Below are 26,560 nucleotides of genomic sequence, written 5' to 3'. Positions count from 1 at the left end.
CGTATTCCTGTGACAGTGGCCAAAGTGAATAAAGAAAATATAGACAAAGTTCTGAATATCTGGTTCTAGTTCTCTATTTTTCTCTACAACAGCGGGGCTTGATGACAGCACTAATTGGCCTTAAGAATTTTTATTTATTTATTTTTTTTTTTTGTGGCTGAAAAGTCCCCATCCTCTCCATGCTAAGAAAATATAATCTTGTGGGCACTCCTTCCTTGTTTTAAAGATGCGTACCTCTGGAGGTTCAGTGAAGACCCATGCTGGCCCACCCTAGTTCCAGAGAGGAACGAGAGGAGGCCTTCTTACATACAAACTCTGCTTTTTGTCATTTTTTTTTAAGTGAAATATAATTTACACCTTGATAGCATTTTGACTCACTAATGATTTTTGCACGTAGATCAGAGAAAGAAGAGAATTAGCAAACTGCTGATGCCAATACACATAAATACACTCTTTGCTCACCTACTCAGTGATGCCTGTGGTTTACATTTTCTCTCATTTCTTACACAACACTGTGTCTGCCCATCTTAACATCTTTTTTTCCCTTCCGTATTGGGATATAATGGGAAGGGAAAGAGTGAGCTCAGAAAATCCCAAATAAACAGGATCAGATTCTTTCTCTCCCAAACCACTTTGACTAAAATTTTAATTTAAATCTTGGAATATTTAGATTATTTTGAGTGGTTACTTCTAACCATAATGATTAATAGATTCACTTTGATATCTGCTTGCCGGAGAAAAATATTTTGAAAAACAAATCACATTACACTTCCCTTAATAGGCATTTGAGCCATCCAGACATCACCCTAGGATCACATATAAATTCTAAAAAGAGAAGCAAAATAGTAATTCAGTAGTGATTAATGCAGTGTCTAGCTACTATAGTAATTTTAGAAAGATAAATTTGGTGTCTAATAGAACTCCTAGAATAGTTTTACATTCTCAGGACTCAGATGGACCTTTGAGATTATTTGGCCTATTTAATTCTGTTTCCAGCTGACAAAACTGAAACTATGAGAAGTAGTTTGATACTTGCATTAAGAAAAAATGGCTTAATGATTTACTGTGTGTGACATTGAATGTATCTTTTAAATGTGCTGACCCTTGGTTTCCATGAGTGTAACTATGCCTAATCCATAAAGATATGAGATTAAATCTGCTGGTCCAGTTTTTTTTTTTTTTGGTCCAGGTAAATATCTGGCCCATGGTTGGCAGGCACTCAAAAAGGCACCTGTTTTCCACCCTGTTTGTCCAAGGATGTATATAGTCTGGATGTATAGTCTGCCCCTGACAGAGGCTCCCTAATGCAAGATCTTTCATTTTTGTTTTTGGTGGTTTTCTTGGATCTGAGCTGTATAATATCATCTTAATAAATCTTATCTCTGTTAATCTGCTTTTGATTTAAAACATCTGTTTTTTTGGTTATTTAGAAGTTCTGAAAAGTTGATCTTTGTAACAACATCAGAGTACAGCAGATAAGATATGCTATGTTTTGCTTGGATCTTAGTTTCTCTTGTTTCATGTTTGCGTAATTGTATCGTCTTTCATTTTGAGAATTTTACCATTTTCTTTTGCGTGTCATGCCTTAAAATTATTCTGCTCCTTTTAGTATTTGTTATTAATTTACTTCCCCGTTGGTCGATTACCCATAGCAACCCCCCCCCGCCCTTCCCCTTTTCCCCGTCTGGGGATTCTCACCTTATACATCACTCCTATTACAAAACAGCATATAAGAGAGTGAATCTGTTTCACAGTCAGTGCTTAACACAGCAGGAGTCATTTGAAACCTGCTGGTTCTTGCTTCCAATTATTCCATAGACTAGAAAGCATATCTGTTGAAGTAATGGCTTCCATGGTGTAATCAAACTAGTTAAAATGCTTTGGAGTAGATCGATCATATTTCTGGGATTCATCGAATTTCTATCAGAAGCAAAAGAACTAATATTTTTGCTCTTTTTCCTCTATAATATATATTCATTTATAAATACATTTTTATGCCTGAGTATGCAAGGTTATAATGTGTGATTATATAGGTGACATAACAGAAATAAGACTCAATAAATAAAAGTGTAACACATTATGATATTACTGTAATTTTTCTTAATGTCCTGGATCTAAAATCATTGCCTTGCACTGGAATAGCTGACGTCTTCAAGATAAAGTTAATGGTTTGGATTTGGGGCAGAGTACAGTGGGAATTTGTTACTAATTCAAGCAACTTTATCTGCTGAGAAAAAAAAGAGGCAGTCATATTTCAGTTAGCTCCATTTGACTTAGAAGGTAGAAATTAAGTTTTTAAATTCTTAGTGACCTTTACCAGTCTCTCTGTACAATTCAATTGTGTTTGGATTGGCCTTTTGGTTTTGTTCTACTTTAAGATAAAGACAGCGACCCAGTGGGAATAAAATACTTTAAAACAAAACCGGGGGTGGGGGGAAGGGGTAGGGGAGAGAAAGACAACCAAAAACTCATTCTTTGTGCTTGGAAAATTTCAAGCAAATGTAAAAAATGACAAAGTGGCAAAATTTGCTTTAGGCTACAAAGGTCTGGTACAGAATCAATCATGGGAATGGTGCAGGACTGGGCAGAGCTTCCGTCTATTGTGTGTGGGGTCATCGTGAGTAGGAGGCCAACTCCACTGCAGCTAAGAACAGCAACTGCTTGTTTCATGCTAAGATGTGATATCCATCCACAGCACTGGGATTCTGAGCAAGGTAGATTGGGCCTTGAGTATCAGACCTCATAGAGTTGTCATTAAGGATTAAAGCAAGGCATATGGTAGATATTCAATAAATGCTAGTTTCCTTCGTGATCAATCCCACAATGGCAACACACATGGAGACATTCAGACAAGATTAAAGTATTGAATAAATTTTCCATGGCAAGGATGAGGCCTTAAGGATTTGAATTCATTGTTTTACTTGAAATGTTTAACATTCTCATGACATAAAATACATATTCATATATACTACAAAGCTAAATGTAAATTAGGGCGGTCACCATTTAGATCGCCTGTTTCAATGATATCCTCTGTAACCCGTTATAATGGAGAACTGATTGTGCATCCAAGGAAGTCTATGTAAATTCCAGTTCACATAACGACCAAATTCTCATTTGATGAAGAAAATGATGTTTCCTGCACTGCATCTCTCATATCTTTCTCTGTCTGAACAAGGTTCACTTGATTCTCTCATTTAGCAATTGGGGAACTTTTTCTGCCTGCTGAACACTTATCTTATTTGGACATAAGCCTGATAACTAGACAATATCCAGCCTTATCACCAGGCTACTGAACCGTATTACATTTTCCTTAATGAACACTAAAACGTATTCCATAATTGTATCCTATAGTTTTAAATTTTTATTCACTTTTTTTCTCTGATATGTATCTGTGAGATCTTCCTGCTGCCAAAGACCTATGCTACGATCCATTCATATATACAGATTACACTTTTTATTTTTTGTTCATTTTGTTGCTCAGCATACATTCACTGAGTGGCTGTCATGAACTAGTAACAGTGCTAGACAATGGGAATTAAAAAAAAAAAAAGAGTAACATTGTCTTTGCTTTAAAAGATTCCAGGGGATTTTAAGTATAATACCTTTTTCTTTGAATTTCCTTTTTTTTTTTTTCTTACTATGAGCTCTCCCCTGGTTCTAAATTGATTTCATCATTTCTGTGAAATACATAAAAATGATCTTTTTTTTCCTCTTTAACTCATATTGAAGACTTGATCTATCAGTGGGGTAATAAAATTTTAAGATCTATTGCTGTAATTATAAAGATGCCAGATTTTTAATTTATCCTGCAGTTAATTTAGGGGGAAATGCACTTTTTCATCCTTAAAATCACACTTCCTCTAGAGGCAAAGGTGTTAATAAAATATAGTTGCAAGTGAAACTTCATTTTTGTAACTATAAGTGATTAGCATATTTATTATATTAAAAATCACTTTGAAAGCATGGCACACATTGATAATGTTGAGTTATAACCCAACCAAATTAAAAATAATAATAATAAAGAGTATTCTCTAGAAATTAAGTTCCACTTGTATAGAGATCCATTTTGAAAGGAACATTTTGATTCATGCCATTATCCAAAAGAGTGTTTCAGACTTCAGCCTTTCAAAAGACGTAAACTAAACACAGACACAGAACAGAGACTTCAAACCCTGGTTTAGATAAATGTTTGACTTAATTGGCTTTTACCTCCCGATGGTTCAGATTTGGGCAAGTCCATTTTATGAATATTTATCACAATATTTCAGGAAATAAATGCAGTGACATAAACCCTGAAAATAGAGACCTTTAATGCATACAATTTTCTCTTAAATTGAGGAATGTTGCATACTTAAAATTTGATTTTTCTTTCATCTTTGAAGAAAATGTCATATTTGGGCCTCACATTTCAGGCAAGACAGACTATGTTATTTTTAACTTACTTAACCATTTCCAAAATACTAATGTACATATGGATGGATGCTTATATGAGCAGGTCATTTCAAAACTTCAACCTCATGTTCAAATAAAAATCTTTGTTTTTGAGAAATAATGCATGTGGTGGTTCACCTGCTCATTCTTGTGCAAACATTTTTTAGAAGATAAAGCTTTACTGCCAGAAAATGTGCTATTTTAATTGCAATTAGGCTTCTGCGATAAACCATCAAGCTGGAGTCTAACTCTAAAAGGATCTTTCCAACTGTTCTGTGGAAGCTTGGGCAAGTATCACCAAGTAATTGCTCTAATTTAAATGAACTACACAGCTGAAACCTGCTAACATATGTAGACCTCAGGAATAAAATGTGAGATAGCACTTGTTAATTAAATACGTTGATTAAGATATAAATAATGTTTTGGTGAAATCATACATGGATTAATATGACCAATCAAGTAACTATATGCAATTCAATTTTTGAATAATGTGAAAAAATCGTCAGTTTGGTAAACTGATTTAGAATCAAGCAACAGGATAGATTAAGGTTAGTGAGATAGTTACATTTACATAAAGGTTGGTACATAATTCATAGGAGTGTTATCTAGTCTGTAATAACCAATTTCTATGTAAAATCAGAGATGTGTTACTCAGTGACAGTGAACTGGGTGATTTTACATAGTTTCAATTTTTGGTCTTTTATGATTTGACTAAGCATTGCTTTACCAAAGAAAATAAATCAGGAGTAGTTATTAAACACTTGGGATTTTTTTTTTCCATTTCAAAACTTTGATACACGTTATTTTCAGTTTGCATAATGTCCTATTCAAAGCCATTTGTACTTTGCTAAAATTTACTTAGCATCTTGAGAATTCAGTTTTCTCCTCTGAAAATTAGATGATTCGACACAGCCTTTTTTTTTTTCATCTCTATTATTAAAATTTGGACTAGAGATTTTATTAATTACTTGGAGAAACATTCATCCTTGAGAGGTTTTCTCTTGCTACCCAACATACGTCTGGCCTACCTCCTTCTATTTTCAGCTGACATATGTTCAAATAGTGCAAATCAATGTTAATATTGGCTCAAGAAAAACAGTTACAAAATAAATGGTTCAGTCTCTCCCAACAATAAACAATTTGCAATATTCCCATTGTTTGTATGATCTATGTTATCACTCTCCTGCCGTAGCATTGAAAGCACAGCATTGCGGTTATCTTTTTTGAGGTCTCTGCCTGATTAATTTTCCCTCTCTGAGCTAGAAAATTAACTTTTCCTCCTAAATCATGAAACAGGAGAAACGTCAAATCTCAAGTAAATTTATAGTGTTGATAGTTTGATTGGAAAGCTATCAGCTTAAAATAGGCACAACCAAAAAAAAGACAAACCCACTGCCATCCAGTGGATACCGACTCACGGTGACCCTACCATAATTTTTAACAGTAATATTACTCTAATTAGGTATGATTCCTTTTTTTCTTCTGTAGTAGGGCATTAGGATGAATTTTAGTATTCCATCATTAGTGACTGTTGGAGAATTAAACGCATAATTTTGAACTAATATGTAAATATCATATGAGAAATGTCAAACTGTTGTAATTTTGACTGATAGTGCCATTTTTAATCAGAATAAGTCTTAGAAAAGCTAATTAAATCAAATAATGCTCCTTGATTTTATAAGCAGACTGTTCATTCAAAGACGAGATAGTTAAGTTGAAGAAATAATCTGAATAATCAGAACTGTCAATCTATTGCTGAGGGAAAAGCAAGTTTGGGATTAAAAGGACCAAATTACAAATTTGGTGATCATTTCATTTATTTGGTTTATTTGGTTGCTGTAAATAGATCAACAAATTAATCAAGGAAAAAAAAAAAATGACCTGAAATAGGCCCCAGACATACAACCTGATGGTTAAATAACAAGTGCTACTTGGTTACACAGACATAAATTCAAGTGGCCCTTTGCACAGCACAGCCTACCACGTTCTCTCCAGAACCCTGCAGAAGCCGGGACCCAGGATTGTCTGATGTCTGGACAGCAGCCTAGGAATGCCTCCTCCTCTAATAGCTCAGCGATTTCTGAAACCCTCAATTTGCTTGCACTTACTACTTATAGGGTCGCTGTGAGTCGGAATCGATTCAACGGCAGTAGGTGTGGTTTTTTTGGTTATCATTACTTCCTACATTGTGATCTTTTATCTCTTAAAAACTTTAGGAAAACCCAACTTTATTTATTTATTGGTCAAGGTATTGTAAAAGGAATATTTTACACCGTCTTTGGAAGGGTTGAGGAGTCACTTTTCAAGTGTGGAAAGTTGACAGAGAAGGAGAGAGATGTAGTTCCAGAAACCCCGCACTTTTGGCCACAAGACACTTTTCTTTTTCATATTAAGCAGACACTTTGGGTGCTCATATTCCGAATGTGCAGCAACCAAGTTCCTTTCCTTGGTTCTAAACACTTCCAGTGGCAAGAGGGTGAACAGGTAAACAGATTCCACAAACAGGTAAATTCAGATGGAATTTTTCTCTTATATTATTATGTTCCTCCAAGTGCGCGAATAATGGCTCCATGGCTCAAATACTGGGAATTCATTCAGCTCTGTTCCTATGATGCACTGTGTTGACTTTCCCTGAAGAATACTGAGCTCTAGGGTTTTTCAGGGGAAGGTATAAATGTTCCCTTTGCAGAGGGGTTAGATAATAATAGCCCAAAATGAATGATCTCTAACTAGAGAGTCAGGAAAGATAGCCAACTGCCATCATCTAACATCTCACTTAAAATAACATTTAAGTAAAGTTGGTTTAGAAATCATGTGAGTGTTTTCTTGTCTGTGATGATGAATTTCAACATAAAATCAGAGATGTGCTAATCTCAGCATCACATACAAAGGCAGTTAATGTAGTGCCATTACAAACACGTATTTTCTATCCCTATCCTTTTGTGCCTTTCTAAACATATTCCTCCAACCACTCATATCAAAAATCTATGTTCTGGTAAAGCATGGGTGGTGTTAGTTTCTGCATATTTATGTGTGTGTGTGTGACATTCATATATGACTAGCAACAAATATACTTAATTTTTTTCAGCCAATTCTTTTTAATTTCTAATAACTTACCTTAGTAAATAAAATATGGGAGAAAGTCCTTTCTCATGCCAAACGATTTAATCGGTGCCTTTTGTGTGTGTGTGTGTGCCAAGCAAATTATTTTACCAATCCAAATGCTTGTAAATTTCTAACTAATTTTTTTGGTCAAAAAAGCCTATACATTATGGAGATTTTCTTCATAAAGGGAAGAGTGGCATGAATATTGTAAACTAAATGATATAAATATATTATTAGAGAGATAATCATATGGCTCTTGTGAATATGATATGCTTTCTAAATATTCACATTCTACCCTTAAACAAAGTATCTTTTAAACCCATGGATACAGGGTCCTTTTTAGGCTATTAAAAATAAAAACCCAAAGCTATATAATATTACTAATGAAGGTGATAGCAAATTATAAAGAATCTAAAAAAAAAATTTATATTAGTATGAAATGAATACCCAAGAATTTTGCATAAGAGGCCCTTCAGCTGTTTTGGGCAGTAATTGATGGAATGAGATGTAAGCAGTCTCTGGCAAGGTAAGAAGCTAGACAGGCCAAGACTTAAAATTGTATGAGCTCACGGAGCATTGTCAGAGTCAGCCATTCTGGGGACAATGCAGCAAATCAGAGCTATTTGATTAATCAAATCAGCTGTCTATTGTAAAAGTACAAAGAGATGATGTCTGCTGGCATCCGATTTGGAATTGGGTGCTTGTAGATAATGAGCTTGTATAGACAGAGCCTCCCAATGATTTGCCTGGAAAAGAAACAAGTTCATTAGAAATTTGGGTGAAAACAACATTAGATAAATCATAGTTTAGTTTAACTAGTAAAGAATGTCTGCCTCGTGCGTTATGCTCTTTTAAGGTCTATATGGGATCAAATTGACAACGGCAACTTGAAAGATTAGATAGGAACCTTAGGGGCAGTGTGTTTATGTTAGCGGGGGAGGAACAACTCAGAAAATGAAGGTAAGAATAGTTGCATAACCTGAGGAATGTAATCAATGTTGCTGAATTGTACGTGTAGGAGCTTTTGAATTAGTGTACATTTTGCTGTGTATATTTTCAATAACAACAAACTAAGATAGATTATAAAAAAGGTAGAGTAAAAAAGCAAAAAACAAACCAGTTGCCCTTGAGTTGATTCCAATTTACTACAATACCATGTGTTTCAGAGTAAACCTGCACAATGCATAGGGTTTTTAATAGCTGTGATCTTCCAGTAGTAGATCACAGGCCTTCCTTCTGAGGTACTTCTGGGTGAGTTCGAAGTGTCAAATTTTTGGTTAGTAACCAAGTACTTAATCTGTTTGTGCCACCCAGGGACTTCGTAATGAAAAAACAAACATTAAAAAAAAAAAAGTCATTCAATCCAAGAGAATAATACCGAGATTAAAACAAATTATTGAGCACTTTAACATAGTTGGTGATTATTATTAAAACCATAACCATGCATTTAAACATACATGAAGGTAACTGGCCAAAATGAACCATAGAAATTTTAGCTAGATAACAAAACTTTCACAAGAGAAGTGAAAGGTATTTTGGGTTCTGTAAAGAGAAAAGTCATAATACTCATTTTGGTCCTCTTCTCTTTCTCTTTATTTCTAGAAACTCAGTTTGCAATGGTTTGAAACTAGATTTCCAACAATATCTTTTACTTACATAGATAATGATAATGGCCAGCATTGACTGAGTGCTCACTATGTGCCTGGCGTTCCTCTCAGTTCTTTACCTGTATTAACTCAATAAATATGAACCACAGCCCTGTGAGTCAGGTACTATTATTCTTGCCCCTGTTTTACAGCTGAGGAGAAGTTAAATGACAGTCTTAAGGTCACAAAGCTAGTAAGTGGAGAATCCAGAATTGCAGCCCAACCAGTCTGATACCAGAGGTTTTCCTCTCAGTGGCTAAATAATACTGTCTCTATGATTCAAATTTTAATTTAGAAATTGTAGTACATCACCAAGTTGACTGTGCAAAAAATACATTCTTTATGTAAAAGTTTAAAAAAAAGCCTCTTTTTAATTGTTTATTACACAACCATACCTGAGGTGTGTGTGGTTCTTTCTATTTTACAATGAATGTTCACAAGTAGTACATAGTAAGTATAGTAGTTTGGAGGCAGTAAGACACTAAATACTTTTTATTAACAATGAATTTTAGCAACGAATTAAACTCTTTTTGTTCATCTCAAAATAGAACAGAGTTTTGTGATTATGCTTATGCTAATGTTACTGCTTATATCAGATAGGGAGTGGTCTAGAAGAAGAGGGGCAGTCAAAATTTAATGATTGCTTCTTACTTGTCCACTAGACTAGAATGATGCTTTCCTTTTTTTTTTTTTTTTTAACTCTTTATTCCAGCCCCTGTTCCTGAATGGGTCAGAAGTGCCAACCACCATCCACCTCTGCACAAACTTGCCAGCTAAGATCAGCATGGGCCTTCCCCCCACCTATCTGTAAAGCCGTGGGAGAAACACATCTGCTTGTCTATTTAGAGACATATATATAATTATTTTATTATTGTTTATACAATTTTAGACTTTTTCCTGCAGTAGGTTTTCCAGTTTTATCACCCATCCCCATAAAAATTATCCAGTTATTTTACACAGTTCTCTAAGTAGACCTTATTTTATTACTGGATTCTTAATGCCTTCCTTAAACTTTAACAATTTGTCCTCAAATTTGTCAGCCACAGGTTGGACTTTCAAGGTCCCCCTTTAAAACTGAGAGATGCAGAGGACTGTAAGAACTGTACAGTCAGTAAAATTTTTCAGTGTGGATTATTGTCATGGATACATTTTGATAAAACTTCTAAGTTAGACTGTTACACTTTTAATTTGAGGCACATTTGATGGCTATAATGAAATCCCTAGAAGATACGTATGCACAGTTTTCCCTATTCCAGAAGGCAAAGGAAATTGATTCTCGGAATAGCATGCTAATCTTTTTTGTCCATTCTGTGTCGTGCGTGTGGATTATGGAATCGCGTTGATGAATACTGTTCTTATTTAGGACGTAAGCTCTGTTACATTCCTAGAGAATTAAAAAAAAAAAAAAAAATCTGCTCCTTCGAAGAGTTTCTTGACCTAAGAAACGAGAAGCAGATTGACCTATCCTTCCAAAAACCTATTATTCTTGAAGCTTGCATTGCTTACATTTTGGTTGTGAGCACTCAGCGATTTTTTTAAAGGGTGGCAGGAGACCTGTTTGGGGGGCAACTGCTTTTTTCTCAGTGACCCTCACTAATAATCTTTAATAGGCAAAAGGATTTCAATTATTCTAATTAAAGAGCAGTATTGAGAATGTTGACTGGTTGCAGATTTTTTGTTGTTAATGAAACAAGAAGAACGTTTGATAAGGGCCTAGTTTTAGAACAACCACAGATAGGAGAAAGCTAGGTTCACTTGTTAATTTGTCAATGAAATAGAGCAGCAGAATTTCCTTTTTTAAATTAAGATACTGGAAAAGCCTAGTTCTTAGATATGCACACAAAGGCATTCTCACATGTTTACTTTGAACCCCATGACTTATGCAAAGATAGAAATCTATTTTTGGTAGGGATGTGGGAGAAAGTTTTTGTCTATGCATTTGTTTAAAGAGTCATTTTTAAAGAAATGACTAAAAAATAATAATACTATTTTTGTATTTAATTAGACCGAACTTAAAAGCAAACAGTTTTAGTAATCTCTTTCTGTGAGATTCAGGAGGTAGAATGCCAAACTATGTCAGTTCCACCATAGACGACAGACTTGTGGTGGAGTTCTCAGTAGGAGTTTGGGAACCTAAACCCTGACAAGCACACATGCATTCAGTGGTCTAATGTGATGTGTTGATTTAGCTTTCTAGATTATTTAAAACATGGCTGGAGTTCTCCTTTATCTAGGGACTAAGCAGACAAGGCTTTGCAAAGAACTCAATTAACTTTGCATTGACATTCTGGATGTGGTGATAATTTGTAGTGACATTATGCCTATTGGTTATGATTTTGACAGAAAAGCTCAATCCAAGTGGACATTACAAGAGCCACATTTAATAGTCTTAGCCTTGGGAATTTCCGTCTTGAGGAGAGTAGAAGCTTTCCAGCATGTACTTTGTTTCCTCCACAATTATGGATGAATATACCATACATCAATTCTAGACAGTCAAGGAATAAAGTCATAGGATTAATGGAACTGGACAAAATTACAGTAGTGGAATGAAAATCTTCTAGTGGTTTCTCTGTAGTGGTGTGGTAGACAAAGCAAATGGACATCAGCTCCTAGCCTTTGCATATTCAGAATTTCAGGAAAGTGGGTGAATACGGACATGGAAAACAACCATATGACAAAAGCTGGCATAATACTTTTCTCATCAAATACATAAATCATTTTTCAAAGCTAGTAAGAATTGGTTCAACTGAATGGCCCGTAATGTGTGCTGTGAATATGATTTTTTTCCATTTAATTACAACTGCTTTTACTTCTTTAGAATATTTACAGAAAAGGTATGTCTAGTCCATGGCCATATGGGAAAATGAGATTTGATGCAACGAACATGCATAACAAATAAACATGTACGTTTTACTTCATGAAATGTCTCTTAAGAACATTTTTTCATACATTACTAAAAAGAGTTAGTAAACATATTTCAACACTAATATATTTAACAATCCCTCAGCTCCAACATTTTTTTTCTGCTACAAAGCTGTACCTATCACATATAGAATTATGGCAGTATTTTCTAGTACTAATGCTGTGTTTTTTTGTTTAAGTTATCTGAGAACTTTTTAACACTGTTGCAAATCGATTATTTCTCCAGTGGTGCTATAATAAAATTGCTGTTCTTTGACTTTAATTTGGCCAGATCTTGCACATATTTTTACATAGATTTTTGAAGGAAGTGGTAATTTTTATGTTTGGGCAATGTGATTTCTTGAGATTCTATTCAGTAGAGGATGTAGACTTTATTTCCTCCTCAGTTTCATGCATTCTATTTTTTAACCACAAAACGCTTTTGGATGCTGTGCACAGATTAGTAAAAGTGAACTATAGCAATATTGAAATGAATTATTTGGTATCACTTTTGCAGACTAGCTCACTTAGACAATGGTGTTCTATTAATTTACAATATTTTTTAAAAATTGCTTTTTTCATTACCTCTTAAAATAGTAATAGTGAAGCCAAAAGTATCAGAAATATTACAAATTTAAAGCGATTATTTGAAAAAGAGAAATCACCAACTTGTTCATCATACTATATTTGAGGTGAATATATATGGATCTTTTGATACAACAGAATACCATTAAAAGAATTATAAAGTCTATTAACCATGAAGAAGCTCAAGATACAGATAAAATGAAATGGTGGTCTTTAAATTTTAAAAAAATCTGTTACCCGATTTAAGGATGTTTGTAGCTTACGAAATTTTGTTTAAGATTCATTTAACTTCAAAAAATAAATAATTAAAAGATGTATGGAGTTCTTTTATTGTCATATCTAACATTATGAGAGAGTAGTGTTCAAGAGACTTGAAATGTCTTCATTTAATCTGAATGCGTACGTACTTTATAGTTAAACGAATCATGGCTTTTCTACTGTCAAAGTCTTAAAGCACAGAGTATCTCAAAGACATGATTTGCTTAATGAACCCCTGTTCATTTTACAGGGCAAGGAATAAGATTACTCTCTGGCATTCGCATGTTACTTGAATTACATTTAATCTTGTTATTACTCTGGAGATACACCAATTCACACACACACAAGTACGCGCACACACACGTGCACACACACACACAACCCTCATGTAAATGTGGACAGAAGGAACACCCCTCCTCTTCATAAGTGAATACATTTTGTTCTAACATAGATGGGACCTTAATAGCTCTGGTGACATTTTTCTTTGACTGAAAAAGAACGCACCGTGGTTAGTAAGGCAAAGCTCATGTTTTCCAGGTTTATGGTCTGCGCTAAAAGTAGATAGTCTGCATTTGTGTGTGTCTCTACAAGAAAAAAAGCCTCCACTATATCAACTGACTTCTTGCAAAAGTTGTATATGCTTTTCTTTCTGACCAATAAAAGGCAACTTGGTGAGTTGTAGAGATTGACTGGATGCTTGAGATATACGGTGCTGCTCCATTAGAACAGTCTGAGATTGGGACTGGGAAGGTTTAAGAGAATTTAGCTTGTCTTGCTTGTTTTTAGATATGATGATATCAGAATATTCTAAAAATATAAAATGCAACTGCAGTTCCCATACAACAGGTTTGCTTATATTGCTTTTGTGGTTCAGATGTTAAAAATATATATACATATATATCTACTCCTAGTCATTGTGTAATTGTGTTCTGATATTACCCAGAAGTTTTGGTGGACATAGATAACCACATTGTTCATTGTTTAAATGCAAAGTGCATCTTTTCAATCATTACTGCCTGAGTAATTTTTAGGGAATGATCATTAAGTGTTTCCTTTTCCCATTTTACCCCTTCAACATAGGACATAGGCTAATATGTGTTTTTGTCCTCCCTGTTTTTTTTGGTGAATGTTTGAAAGAACCCAATAGAAAATAAAACATTTGTTTTCAATTGAAAAAAATACCTTGGTAAGTTATATTCCATACCCAAAATAAACTGTCATGTGTAATTATATACTAAAAATGATGAAACGTGGTTGAAAGATATCTCCTTTATTGTGTTATATGTGTAAATAATTATAAATGTAAAACATGTCACATTTTCCTATAATACTTTAATCCTATAGTTATCATTCACAATAGAGTATATTCTATTTGTACATTATGAAATTAATTCTTTGAGATTCATAGTAAGTCTCTACGTAAACCATTATAATTAACAAATTGTAGGGAAAATTTTCCTCTGATTGAAAACTGATAAAGCTATTACTTAAGTATATTACAGAGTAGGCAATATTTAAGAAGCTCAATGCAGCAACATATTTCTATTTTGATTTCAAATTAAGTCTATATACACAAAAATAATTTGGCTAAATACTTAGGGGATATATTTTAGAAGATTTAGAATAGCTAAAATACTGTTGCAATGTGTTATATGGATAATTTATCAATAAAGGTTATTACTGTTAATAATTGGTAGAAAATTCTTTCCTCCCTGTGCTAGTGATTTAAGTTGAATGAGAAACTAGTAATATGTAATTGGGATGCATCTTAATATCTATATTTGCTGAACAGTGTTAAACACACAATTAAAACTTGTCCTCATTAAAATGGAGCTTTGTACACTATAATTTGAATTAAGTAATGAATATATAAAGTATTTAAAAAGTTGTATATCAAAATGTATAATGTTCCATTTTTGGCTACATTTTGTAAAACATTTTTGGTGTGATCAGTATGACTCTCACATATGTCAAATCAAGTATTCTACTATTTATTTAAAAAGATATTTACTTAATGTATTTGGAAGCTTATTGCACTCATATAATTGTGTATATTGTGGTTTTAAAAGTCTGTACTTATCCTTGCTTTACAAAAAAAGTAGTCTGTGCATTTCTTTCCAATTTATTTTTAATTATATTAAGGATAACATCCTTTACTAAATGTACTTTAAAATTCACAATAAAGTTTCAGAAATTGCTTTGTACAGTGTTGAGACTTTGTGTTGAATTTGTTTGTGAACAATTGTTGGAATGGTACTCTGCTCTTCTAATCAAGATTCCCTGTACTAAATCATACTGATAAAATGATGAGTTAAAACATGCAGTGTGGTAAAGAGCTAGCTCCTGTTTAATTGGGAGATGGTTCTCTTAACTGATGAATTGCTCACATCTGTGGAACCTTGGCTAAAACACACCAAATGGGCTTTGCCCCCAAATCCCTAGTTACTTATTAGGTCCACATTTTAGCATTAGGATGTCAATCAATTTGCACTTTAACTGAGTGTTCTAGACTGTAGGAAAGCAGCTACAGGGAGCTAAGGTGGAGAAAATATACAGAGGCCTGTTAATCGAACCCTTTTATGCTTTATTTACAGAAGTTAAATAGGTACTTAAAGAGCAATAGTTTGGCATACATTATTTTTCACATGCCATTGAAAAAAATAAGACGACTTTCTACAGAGTAAGTATGAATATCCATGTATGGTTTAGATTAGCTTACTGAGGGATACAATCATGTATTTTACTAACAAAATTTAGATTTCTACAACAATGACAAGCCCTGTACCATGATGAACTCAATACAATATTTAATGTCACTCTGTGAGCCCTATTTGAATAAAATTGCTTGGCCATTGTGATAGAGAAACACATGGCCTGCTACTTTGGTATCTTAGTTTACTATAAAATAGGCAGAGATAACAAGAAGAAGAGAGGTAATAGTAGAAGAGAGAAGAGAGGTGACTCCAAATACATCAAGCCCCCTTTGATTAGTTTCTTGACATTGTTTCTTATTTTAATGATATCCAACAGTTTTATCCATTCCATTTCCTCTTTAATATTTTTCCTAAGATATAATTCTTTATTAAGATGTTGACTGCTTTTTTATTCATATGTAGTATATATTTTTAAAATATATAAAAAGTAACATAACACATTACCCAAATCACTTTTACCACTTAATTTAACTTAAAGCATGTGTTCTGATATTGACTTGGACGGTTTGTTATTGCTTGTTGCAATTTACAAGCAGCAAGTGCTTTTCAACTAAGAGGGATCAGGAGAAAAAAAAAAAAAAAAAGGAATAAGCTTCATGCCTGACAGTATATTCTGGTAGACAACACTAATTTAGTGTATCCTCTTAATTATCTGACAAGTAGAAATAAAGTATTTAACTCTAGAGATGTATATGTTCATACACAGATATAAATATAATATTTATGCAGATACGTGTAGAAGAATATATTTATATACATATTTTTAGATAGAAAGATTAAAACATTAATTCTTCTACACTGAATAAACCTGAATTTTAATGTTATTCACTCTATATGATCAATTACTTATGCAATCAGATTTTGAAGACATGTTTTAATGTCAGTAACCACTTTTTAGTATTATTTGAATAGTACTTCAACTTTCTGTTTCAATTTTTTGAATAGTCTTTGGAAATATCATTATCAATTAGTTTTATTAGTCTAAATATTAAAGGCAGAAGTCATTATTTTTACTATAACTGCTTGTGGTATTTAAATACATTTCCTTTAGTAGAATACAACATCCACTTCGTTTTGGAAAATATACAAGTAACCATTTACTCATCTGAGTATATAAATAAACTCAGAATTCTCAAATTAGCTTAATAGAATCAAGACTTTAAATTAATTCATATTAAAATACTATGAGAGTCAGAAAAATGAAGGATGCTTCCACACATCAATTATTTAATGACTATTTAGTAATTACCTATACTACAGTATGTTTTGTGCCATGTTGATTTTTATATATAACAGTGTTTCAGGTGTTGCACTCAGGACCTTCAGAATAGGTTTGTAAGGTGCCTTTTTTGGAAGTGAGAGGGAAAGAGAGAAAATTAGAAGTTGTCCGTACCAAATGGGATTTAATAACACGCTGCAAATTCAGAAGAACCCTGGAAGGACTCCTGGTACATAGCAGCTACTCAATAAATACTTGTTGGGTAAACAAATGGCAAAGGACTTCTGATGATGGAGGGTTGTTTTTTTTTTTTCTTTTAAATGTATATTAGTAAAAATAATTTACAGTTTCAAGTAAAATTTCAGGTAATCTTTTCATACGATAAGATGAATGCTAGGGTTAATTTTGTTATTTTACTTCATTTATTTTTCCCTTGACATCCTTGGAAGATAGAACAAAGCGTGTTCCCTAAGTAATAGGGAAAATAACCCCTTATATATGCTTTCTGTTTTGTTTTGTGTCATAGACTACACACTTGATACTTAAAGTAAGTGGATTGTTCTTTTTGTCCAGAAAAGTCATCATTCAACTATTTCTCTTTGCCTTTTTTAGTGTAAATATCTATTTAATAAGATTCTATTTTATGTTTAACACATTGAAAATAATAAATACTAGAAATTTTTCTTTTTTTATTATGAGGTTTCTTTGGATTATTAGTTCATATCTCACTTAAAAGAGTAAGGCTCTAAGAATTAATTCATTTGTAAATCGTTATTATTAATTGGTACATTTAGGAGGCTGTTACTAAATATATGTGTTAAATGCCTGTATGTGGAATATTGTACCTTTGGGAATTACTTATTTTAATCATTTTGGAAATATGCAATAGCCTTAAGCATGTAAATGGTTATTAATATAACAGAAACACATTTGTTACTTTAAATATTTTATTTCACAGCCAGCAGTTCTTAAATGTTTTTTGTGTTCTGGACTCTTTTGAGCATTATCTTAAAACTATAGGTCCACTCTCCAGAAAAAATGCATATACTTGCATTTTTTTTTTTTTTTTAAACATCGCGAATCATTTAAGTTTTCCACAGATCCTGTGAAATCCATCTATAAAATCTTTCAGGAATTGTGGCCCTGGGTAATAACCAAATATATGAAAGTATATTTGACTCTTGATGAATCTCCTACTAAATATTCTTTGAAAATAGTTTGGAGTGTTTTAAAGAAAAAGAATTTAATATTCTTAGCACTAGCAATTTCTTAGAGAATGAACTTTTTGGGAACCAGTTTTTCCTATAATAATGGCTAAAACCTAGGAACATTTTTGCCTCCTCATCTTGTGTAGTAGAAAAATGAGATAACACATTAAAGGCATATATTTTGACATAGGAAAGGATACGTTGATCACATTAATGAAAATCTCTTCATATATAATTGATATTGTTAGCAGACGCACAAATACACAACCAGAGGAAGGTAGCCCAACTAAATAAGAAAGGTTTAAACTCTCTTTGATATATGTAGTCCTCTCTATTTGTTAAGTTTGATTTCTTTTTTACGTTTTGTCCATTATCTTTTTTGCTGATGTAAGGTGCACAGACAATCCCTATGGAGAAGTGACAAAGGTATCATTTCCTGTTAACCATCACACTTCCAACTTAGACTTTGCAACACATTTTCTTTCTTCTTATAAAGAATAAAATGATAATAATACATGTTATTTTCCTAGCCATCAAGTTTATAAATTGAAGTAATGTGTTTGTACCCCAGAAAAAAATGTATAAATTTAGTTTTATCCTCATTTCTGAGAAAATTACAGTCCAGGGTTTGAACCTTAGGTCACACAACTCCTACGTGGCTCAGTGAGGACTTTTTAAAACAATCTTCTAAAACTCACCTCAGGAATCAGGGTTGATTAGAAAAAGAGACAAAATTATACATTTTAAAGACAGTGAAATGAAATCCATTCGTAAGCATATATCACAATGTAGTTGCCTAGAATTCATCTTTAAAATAATATATACAAAACTTTACGTTATTCATTTAGAATGTTTTAATAGTATTTGTCAAATATACAGAGATGCTATTCTTAGTGCATTTTCACTACCTGTGGTTTTCTCTAAGTCATCATTAGAGATTTTTTTCAAAAATGGCAAACTAATAAGATATTTCCTTGGTGGCTCTTCTACCAGAATCGAGAGATGAAATTAGTTTCTGTCATCACTCAAGGGTAAGATGCCCTGGATGAAAATTCTAATTGACACAAAGTTATTTCCATGTCCTGAGTACCCTTCTCCACCAGTCCAGTTCTGAGGAACTAGTTCTTTATTTCCTCTAATTAAGACTCCTCCTTAAAGAAAAGTTTTGGTTAATTCATGGGCTTTTTTTTTTTACAAATAAAAAACTACATGGTTTAAACGAAACCTGAGAATTGTGCCTCCTTCTTTCTCCAATAGTGGAAATATACTTTACTTGTTTCAGAAAATTGTAATTTGATTCAAGGTTTTCTTTCATCTATTTCCCTTTGCCTGTTTGCTCAAAGAAAGAGCAACTATGTTAGAGTCCATATTTGGTCCATAGTAACCTACCACACGTTAGACTCTGGTAGTGTTAACTCCTTTATCTACAGAGCAAAATACATATCCTTGTTGTTGTCATTGTTAGGTGACATAGAGTAGGTTCTGACTTATAGCAAAAAAAAAAAAAAAACCCTACATACAAGAGAACAAAACATTGCCCTGTCCTGTGCCATCCTCACAATAGTTGTCATACTGAGCCCATTGTCGCACCACTGTCAGTCCATCTTGATAAAGGTCTTCATCTTTTCGATGACCCTCTACTTTACCAAGACTGGTGTCGTTTTCCAGACACTGATCCCACCTGATAACATGTTCAAAGTACAAGAGACAAGTCCTGCCAGCCTCACTTCTAAGAAGCATTCTGGCTGTATTTCCTCCAAGACAGATTTGTTTTTCTGGCAGTCCGTGGTATATTAAATATTCTTCACCAACACCATAATTCAGATGCATCAATTCTTCTTCAGTCTTCCTTATTCATTGTTCAGTTTTTGCATGCATATGAGGTGATTGAAAATACTGTGAGTTGGGTCGGGCGTATCTTAGTCTTCAAGGTGACATTTTTTTAACTTTTAAAGAGGTCTTTTGCAGCAGATTTGCCCAATGCAACACATCACTTGATTTCTTGACTGCTGCTTCCACGACCATTGATTGTGAATCCAAGTAAAATGAAATCCTTGAGAACTTCAATATTTTCTCCATTTATAATGATGTTGCTTATTGGTCCAGTTGCCAGGGTTTTTGTTTTCTTTATGTTGAGGTGTAAGCCACACTGAAGGCTGTGGTCTTTGCTTTTTATCAGTAACTGCTTCAAGTCCTCTTCAATTTCAGCAAGCAAGATTGTGTCACCTGCATGTCACAGGTTGTTAATGAGCCTTCCTCCAATCCGGATGCCGTGTTCTTCTTCATATCATCCAGCTTCACGGATTATTTACTCAGCGTTCAGATTGAATAAGTATGATGAAAGGATACAATCCTGACGCACACCTTTTCTGATCTTAAACCACGCAGTATCCTCTTGTTCTATTTGAGGGACTGCCTCTTGGTTTATGTACAAGTGCTGCGTGAGCACAATTAAGTGTTCTGGAATTCCCATTCTTTGCAATGTTATTCATAATTTATTATGATCCACATAGTCAAATGTCTTTGTGTAGCCAAAAAATGTCACAAAATATTAGATTTGAATGATAAAGGTGAGCTATTTGTCTCTTATTCTATTTATGGTTCTTAATCTTTTATTACTTTTTTACAACAGAATTTAGAAGCACACAGATAATAAAGTAGTGAAACTGAAGCTGAATTAGATAATGCAAATGGTATGTTCGATTTTTTTTTAACATATTGACTTTCCAAATCACATTTCAACAAATACAGATAAGATCATAAATAAATTTAATATAGAAATTAAGCAAACCACACATTGCCATAACATAAAATTAATTTGAAATCTACATATTTTCTGTTTTTGTATATATTGTCACTAAAATATTTCAAGTACCTCCCCTTAGTAGATATTCCAAAAACTATTAGTCTTTCATGTTGTCTGTCTCTCCCATGTACAGCAGTGTGCACATAATGAATCTCAATAATTAATAATAGGTAATAATTAGTATATACTAAGTGTATGCCTGGAACACTTTCATTCATGGATTTTTTTTTTCTAACCCTGAAACAGCCCTAAAATGTAAACATTATTCTTGTCCTCATTTCACTGACAAGGAAACAGTTTCAGAAACTTCAAATAATGTATCCAAAGACTTTTTTTAACTTCACAACAAAATATTACTGATTAAGTAGTAAACCACTTAAATCTCATGCCTCCTTTCAAAGTTAGTGACCCTTCTTTTTTTTTTTTTTTTTACATATTTATTGAGGAATATTTTACATCTCATATAAATCACCCATTTCAAGTGTATGGTACAATAATTTTTAGTAAATTTCCCAAATTGTGCAACCATCACAATAAATAAAGTTTAGAACATTTTCATCATTCAATAAAATTCCACATGTCCACTTACTGTTAATCCTGGTCCGCATCTTCTATCCCAAAAAAAACCCCAAACCAGACCCATTGGCGTTGAGTCGATTCCGACTCATAGCGACCCTATAGGGCAGGGTAGAACTGCCTCGTACAGTTTCCAAGGAGCACCTGGTAGATTTGAACTGCCGACCTTTTGGTTAGCAGTCGTAGCTTTTAACCACTATGCTACCAGGGTTTCTTCTATCCCAGTCAACCACTAATCTACCACCTGTTTGTATATATTTTCTTTCCTGTAGGTTTCGTGTACATGGAATCGTACTATATGTAATCTCTTGTATTTTGCTTTTTAGTGATAACTGTTGACAGTTTTAAAATGAATACATCTTTAAATAACATTACACTTATTAAAACTGTAAAAATGCAATAACACCCCTCTGTGTCCCCATAAACATGAATCATTTTCCTCACAGCACTTCTGGTTGGCATAGATTGTTATTTGCCTCAATCAGCAGGCCTGAGACAATAGAATAATTCTTCACAGTAGGGGCAAGCTATTGTGATTGTGCCCAAATCTGGTGTTGGCCTATGTAATAATAGGCTAAAATTAGTTACTTGTAAGAACCTAAAAATGTAAGAGAACTGTAGGAAATATTTACGATATTATCAGGTTACTCAGTGAGGCTGTATTTTTGTATTTTCTTAAGCATTTTTGGCAATGGTCTGGATGTTACTATGACCGACACCTATTATGGAGATTTCTCAATTGGCACAACTGATCTGGGAATCCACTCTCAATCAAGTCGTAATTCTCCCTTAACATCTACCACACCCATTGTAGTAACCATAGCTGGCCTTCTTGGTAGGCACTCCTTACCTTATATTAATGATGACTCTTCTTTATCCTTTTTACTATATTTCAGTATGAATATTAACTGCTGTATTGTTCCATCTGTGCCAATCATGTCAAAAAAGTTATGGAAAATTGAATCTTAGCAGTCCTTCCACAGTGAAGTAAATCAGTATAAGCAAAATACATACTATTTCATTGAAATCATTTAGAGAGATCATTAGAAATCAAAGACTATAATTTAGAGGAAGCAAGGATATTTATACTGCAAAATAGTGCATGATCGAAGTTTTGTCTTTATCTTATGATGTCATTTCTTGAATTTTAGTAGCAAATTTAATTCCCCAATTGTAATTTTTTGGACAAATATCATAATTATTCTATTCTTTAAACAAACATTAAACAGATAGTATGGGATGATAAGAAATGATCAATAACACAGAAGTAGTCTATTGTCCATTTATCATACCTGCTCAGAATCAAGTACATAAAGATAATGGAGATGAAAGAGGAATTAGAAATCTTATTTTGCTCTTCTGGGGTCACAATTGAATTTTTGTTTTTGTCCCCTATGTTTTAATTTGTAGCCAATGATTTTGTGAGTTATCTCAACACTTGTGAAGCAGAGAAATATTACATATGTTAACATTTCTAAAGTACTTATATAAGTGCACAATAATCACACGTTAATATTTGAAGGAGACCAGAATAGCACCCAGCACATAGTAAGTAGCATGAAGTGTTTGATAAGTAATACTGACAATATCTCTCAAAACAAAATTTTCATATTAACTTTAAAAAAATATTTTCACTTTGCCAGTCTTTTATCCAACCAGCTTCTTTTTAAAAGCAATTCATCATGAATCCAGATAGTAGGAAAAAACAATAATCTATATGTATAAAATTTGAAAGATTGTTTCTTTTTCCTATATGTGTATGTGTAACTTAAATATTAAAAACCAGAAAACCAAACCCATTGCCGTTGAGTCGATTCTGACTCACAACGACCCTAAAGGACAGAGTAGACCTGCCCCATAGGGTTTCCAAGAAGCACTTGGTGGCTTTGAACTGCCGACCTTTTGATTAGCAGACATGGCTCTTAACCACTAAGCAACCAGGGTTTCCAACGTTAATATTAGTGACACTAAAAAGTTAACCCTATTTGAACAATAAAATCTGATTTAACAGAAATATTTAAAACTGGCGTCACTTCCACAGAAATATGGACAGAATTAGTAAAAGGTCGTTCCCATGGGAATTACAGGAGACCAGCAAATCAAAATATAGGATCTCTATGAGTTGGAACAGGCTCGAAGGCAACGAAAAAAAAAAGCAAATCAAAACATTGAAAGAGCTGTTCTTTGAAGTTTCTGTAAACTTCTAACTGTAGTTTTTCTCTTTAATCATTACTTATAATTAAAGGATTTTTCTTTTTTCCCCCTCTGAGAAAGAAGCGTATTAAGAATATTTATCTAAGGTAGTCTACAGTTACAGATTTTTATACAAGAAGCTATTTATTTTCATGATTTATTTCTTTTGGAAAAGCTCTTAGAGTCTAACAAATAGGATGTAGTTGGAATTTGTGTACCTTTCCTAACTGTGTTCAGTATCTGACTGAATTTGAAATACTGCGCTCTTTTTCCTGCATTTTTTTTTATTATATTAAATATAATAATACCTGAAGAGAGGAAAAGCAGGTAAAAAGAATTATGTGACTGGAAGGGACAAAGTTACAAAAGAAGAGTGCCTGAGATTTTCCTTTTATTCTCCTTATTTTTAATCTTTTGTAACACAGAGCATGATTCTTCATGTACAGTTGACCAAAACTACAGCCTCAAGGAAAGGGAAAATCTTATGACACCTCCTTGATATGGGATTAACTTGCCTTGTCAGACATCTTTATTTCACTTGACTGATCTCGCATGCCACGGGGGATATGTATTTGGTTGAAAACAACTATGACTTAAGCCAGGCACATCTGGGAATAGTAATAATGCCTTGTGCTGTAGTTGTTGTTGTAGTTGTTGTTGTTGATGTGTGTATTTCCAGTTTATCTCTCTAGGTTACACTTGAGCATTGAGCGTTACAGAGAAAGGAGCAATAGGAGGAAGAACTGGCCTACACAATGGGGCGGAGAGAGTTCCTGTTAAGTAGTCTTTCCGCCTGGCTTTGTGTTGAAAGATATTAGAATCTTACATGAACCATTTTTACAAACATATCAAAGTAATGTATGCTTTTGGCAATAATTCAATGTACAGGTATTTAAATTCAGTGAATTTAAAAAGAGTAGCTTTGTACACATAAGTGACGAAAGGACTAGTCCTTCTTGTGGACTGTCTATATTATTTCAAATGATCTCTTGAGGAACCTGCTCCACACATAATAAATTCCACTTTTCTGAGTTTAGCTGCCAGTGCATAAGATCATATAACATAAAACTTCCATTCCCTAATCATGACACCTTGGTCAGGAGGTAGACATCCAACTTTCAACTGAGCCAATGATATTCTCTCCCCTGGGAATTTGACGTTTTTTTACTAGAGAGAAAAAGAGCCTGGGAGTTTTGGGGAGAAAGCTCAGGAACTTCCAATACTGAGTCCCCACAAGTAACCCTATGCTTTTTTCTTACTCAGATTTTCCTTTCATTTCATAAGATAGTCTAGGACCCTTTCAATATATTTCCATCACGACCTTCTCCCCCAGGTATTGAATTCATTTTTATGAAGTAAGACTGACTCTGTTCTTGTCATTTGGAATCCAAGGATGCTAAATGAATTTTATAAAAGCATTTATTAATCCAAGGATTTTACTTTTCAAATATAAGGAAGATTCATGTGCAGCCAAGAGGTGCTATAGAAATGTCAACTATTATTTCTGACTGGGGTTGTCAGAGAAACATTCTCAAAAGAGCTTGACCCTTCACCAAAGTGTCTTAGTAGAGCCTAAGTGAACATTAATTTATATTTATTTGGATATTTAGTCTTTTTACATCATTATACTATATTTTGATGTAAATTCTCTCAGTTATTCACAGGAAAACATGAGTTTGAAAAGTCAGGTGCTTGTTGCGACATCTTAACATTGAGGAAATTAGGGTTGAAGGATGAAATGCATGATGGAGAAAAATTATGCATTCCGTCCTTGATATGCAGTAAGAACTGTATTACTCTCTTATAAGTCTTCCAGCTATACTATTAGCTACAGATTTATTTTCCCCAATTTTCCCAGGTAAGAAACAGACTAGGAAAATGACTTGCCTAGGGTCACGTAAGAAGAAGATATTTAAATTTCAGTAAGAACCTCTCAACTATAATTTAGTTCAGATTTCTTTCTTTCATGCAGTTTCTTGAAAGGGGATTAACAGAAAGAAAAGGAGATGGGGGACATTTTTGGAAGGGGCCTGATATAGGACAGGAGTAAGACAGAATAGCATGGAGAAAAGTAGAAGGCAAGTCCGGGTGGGGATGCTTCTGATTTGACCAGGTAGATGTGGGCAGGGACATGGTTAAAGACACACCCAAAGCAGTAGACTGGCATTGAATTAGGTCATTATGGTGAGCACAAAATAACTTGCTAGAATTTTCCATTGTACAGTGTTTTTCAAATTAAGGTGCGTGGATGTTTTGCTACCACCATATGAGATTATATATTGTTGTTCTTTAAAAGGGGTGGAAATAATTACAGCCTGTGGGAAGCAATTCAAGATGGTGAGCAAGAGAGAAGTGTAAATAAATAGTGGTTTTTGTTTTTATAGAGATCAATTCTTCACATTCATTCAAATACTTATCAAGTGTTTATTAAGAGCCTATTGTATGCTGGATCTGGGAACAACAAAATGATGAAGATGTCCTCCCTGTTTTCAATAAATTGATATTTTTCAAGGACTTTGCATTCTTCAAGGAATTTACATTCTGGATAGAGAAATATACTGAATAGACAGAGTAGTTAACAAATAATGGGCTAAGTACAGATGATATTCCTTGTAGATTTAGGATTCAGCCTACTCTAAAGTTTAAAAGCTCAGAGAATGAATTATTCTCCAAGATGGGAATATTTTCAGATCATCCACCAGAGTATTAGTGGATATTCAAGTAACAAAAATGCATTTAATTGCTTTGAGATATTCAGTCTTAAGAGATCACATTATGAGCAGAATAGAGGCCAAGGCCTTGAGAACTTCTTGTACAATCATTTCTTAGTGTTTTTCAGTAGGATGGAAATTAGAAATTACCAATTTGACTTTTTCTCCCATTGTCTACTTATCTATAAGAAGGTCAAATGAAAGGTT

General features: G+C 33.6%; 1 protein-coding gene across 4 annotated transcripts in view; it reads left to right on the top strand.

Moving 5' to 3' along the window:
• The window catches only part of PCDH9 (protocadherin 9), a 1,049,989-nt gene that overhangs the window by 16,795 nt on the left and 1,006,634 nt on the right, over nt 1–26,560 (top strand). The window contains exon 3 of one of the 4 annotated variants that reach the window (XM_049852905.1): nt 9,895–12,264. The exons of the other annotated variants lie outside the window; for them this stretch is intronic. Within the exon in view, the coding sequence (XP_049708862.1) occupies nt 9,895–9,993 (99 nt within the window). The 3' untranslated portion in view covers nt 9,994–12,264. Of the gene's footprint in view, nt 1–9,894; nt 12,265–26,560 lie in introns of those variants that run through there. 4 annotated transcript variants of the gene reach the window in all.

The sequence above is a fragment of the Elephas maximus genome, chromosome 14 (assembly GCF_024166365.1).
Source record: "Elephas maximus indicus isolate mEleMax1 chromosome 14, mEleMax1 primary haplotype, whole genome shotgun sequence".
Classification (NCBI taxonomy): domain Eukaryota; kingdom Metazoa; phylum Chordata; class Mammalia; order Proboscidea; family Elephantidae; genus Elephas; species Elephas maximus.
The sequence above is the reverse complement of the archived record's forward strand: the minus strand, read 5'-3'. Positions and strand labels throughout refer to the sequence as shown.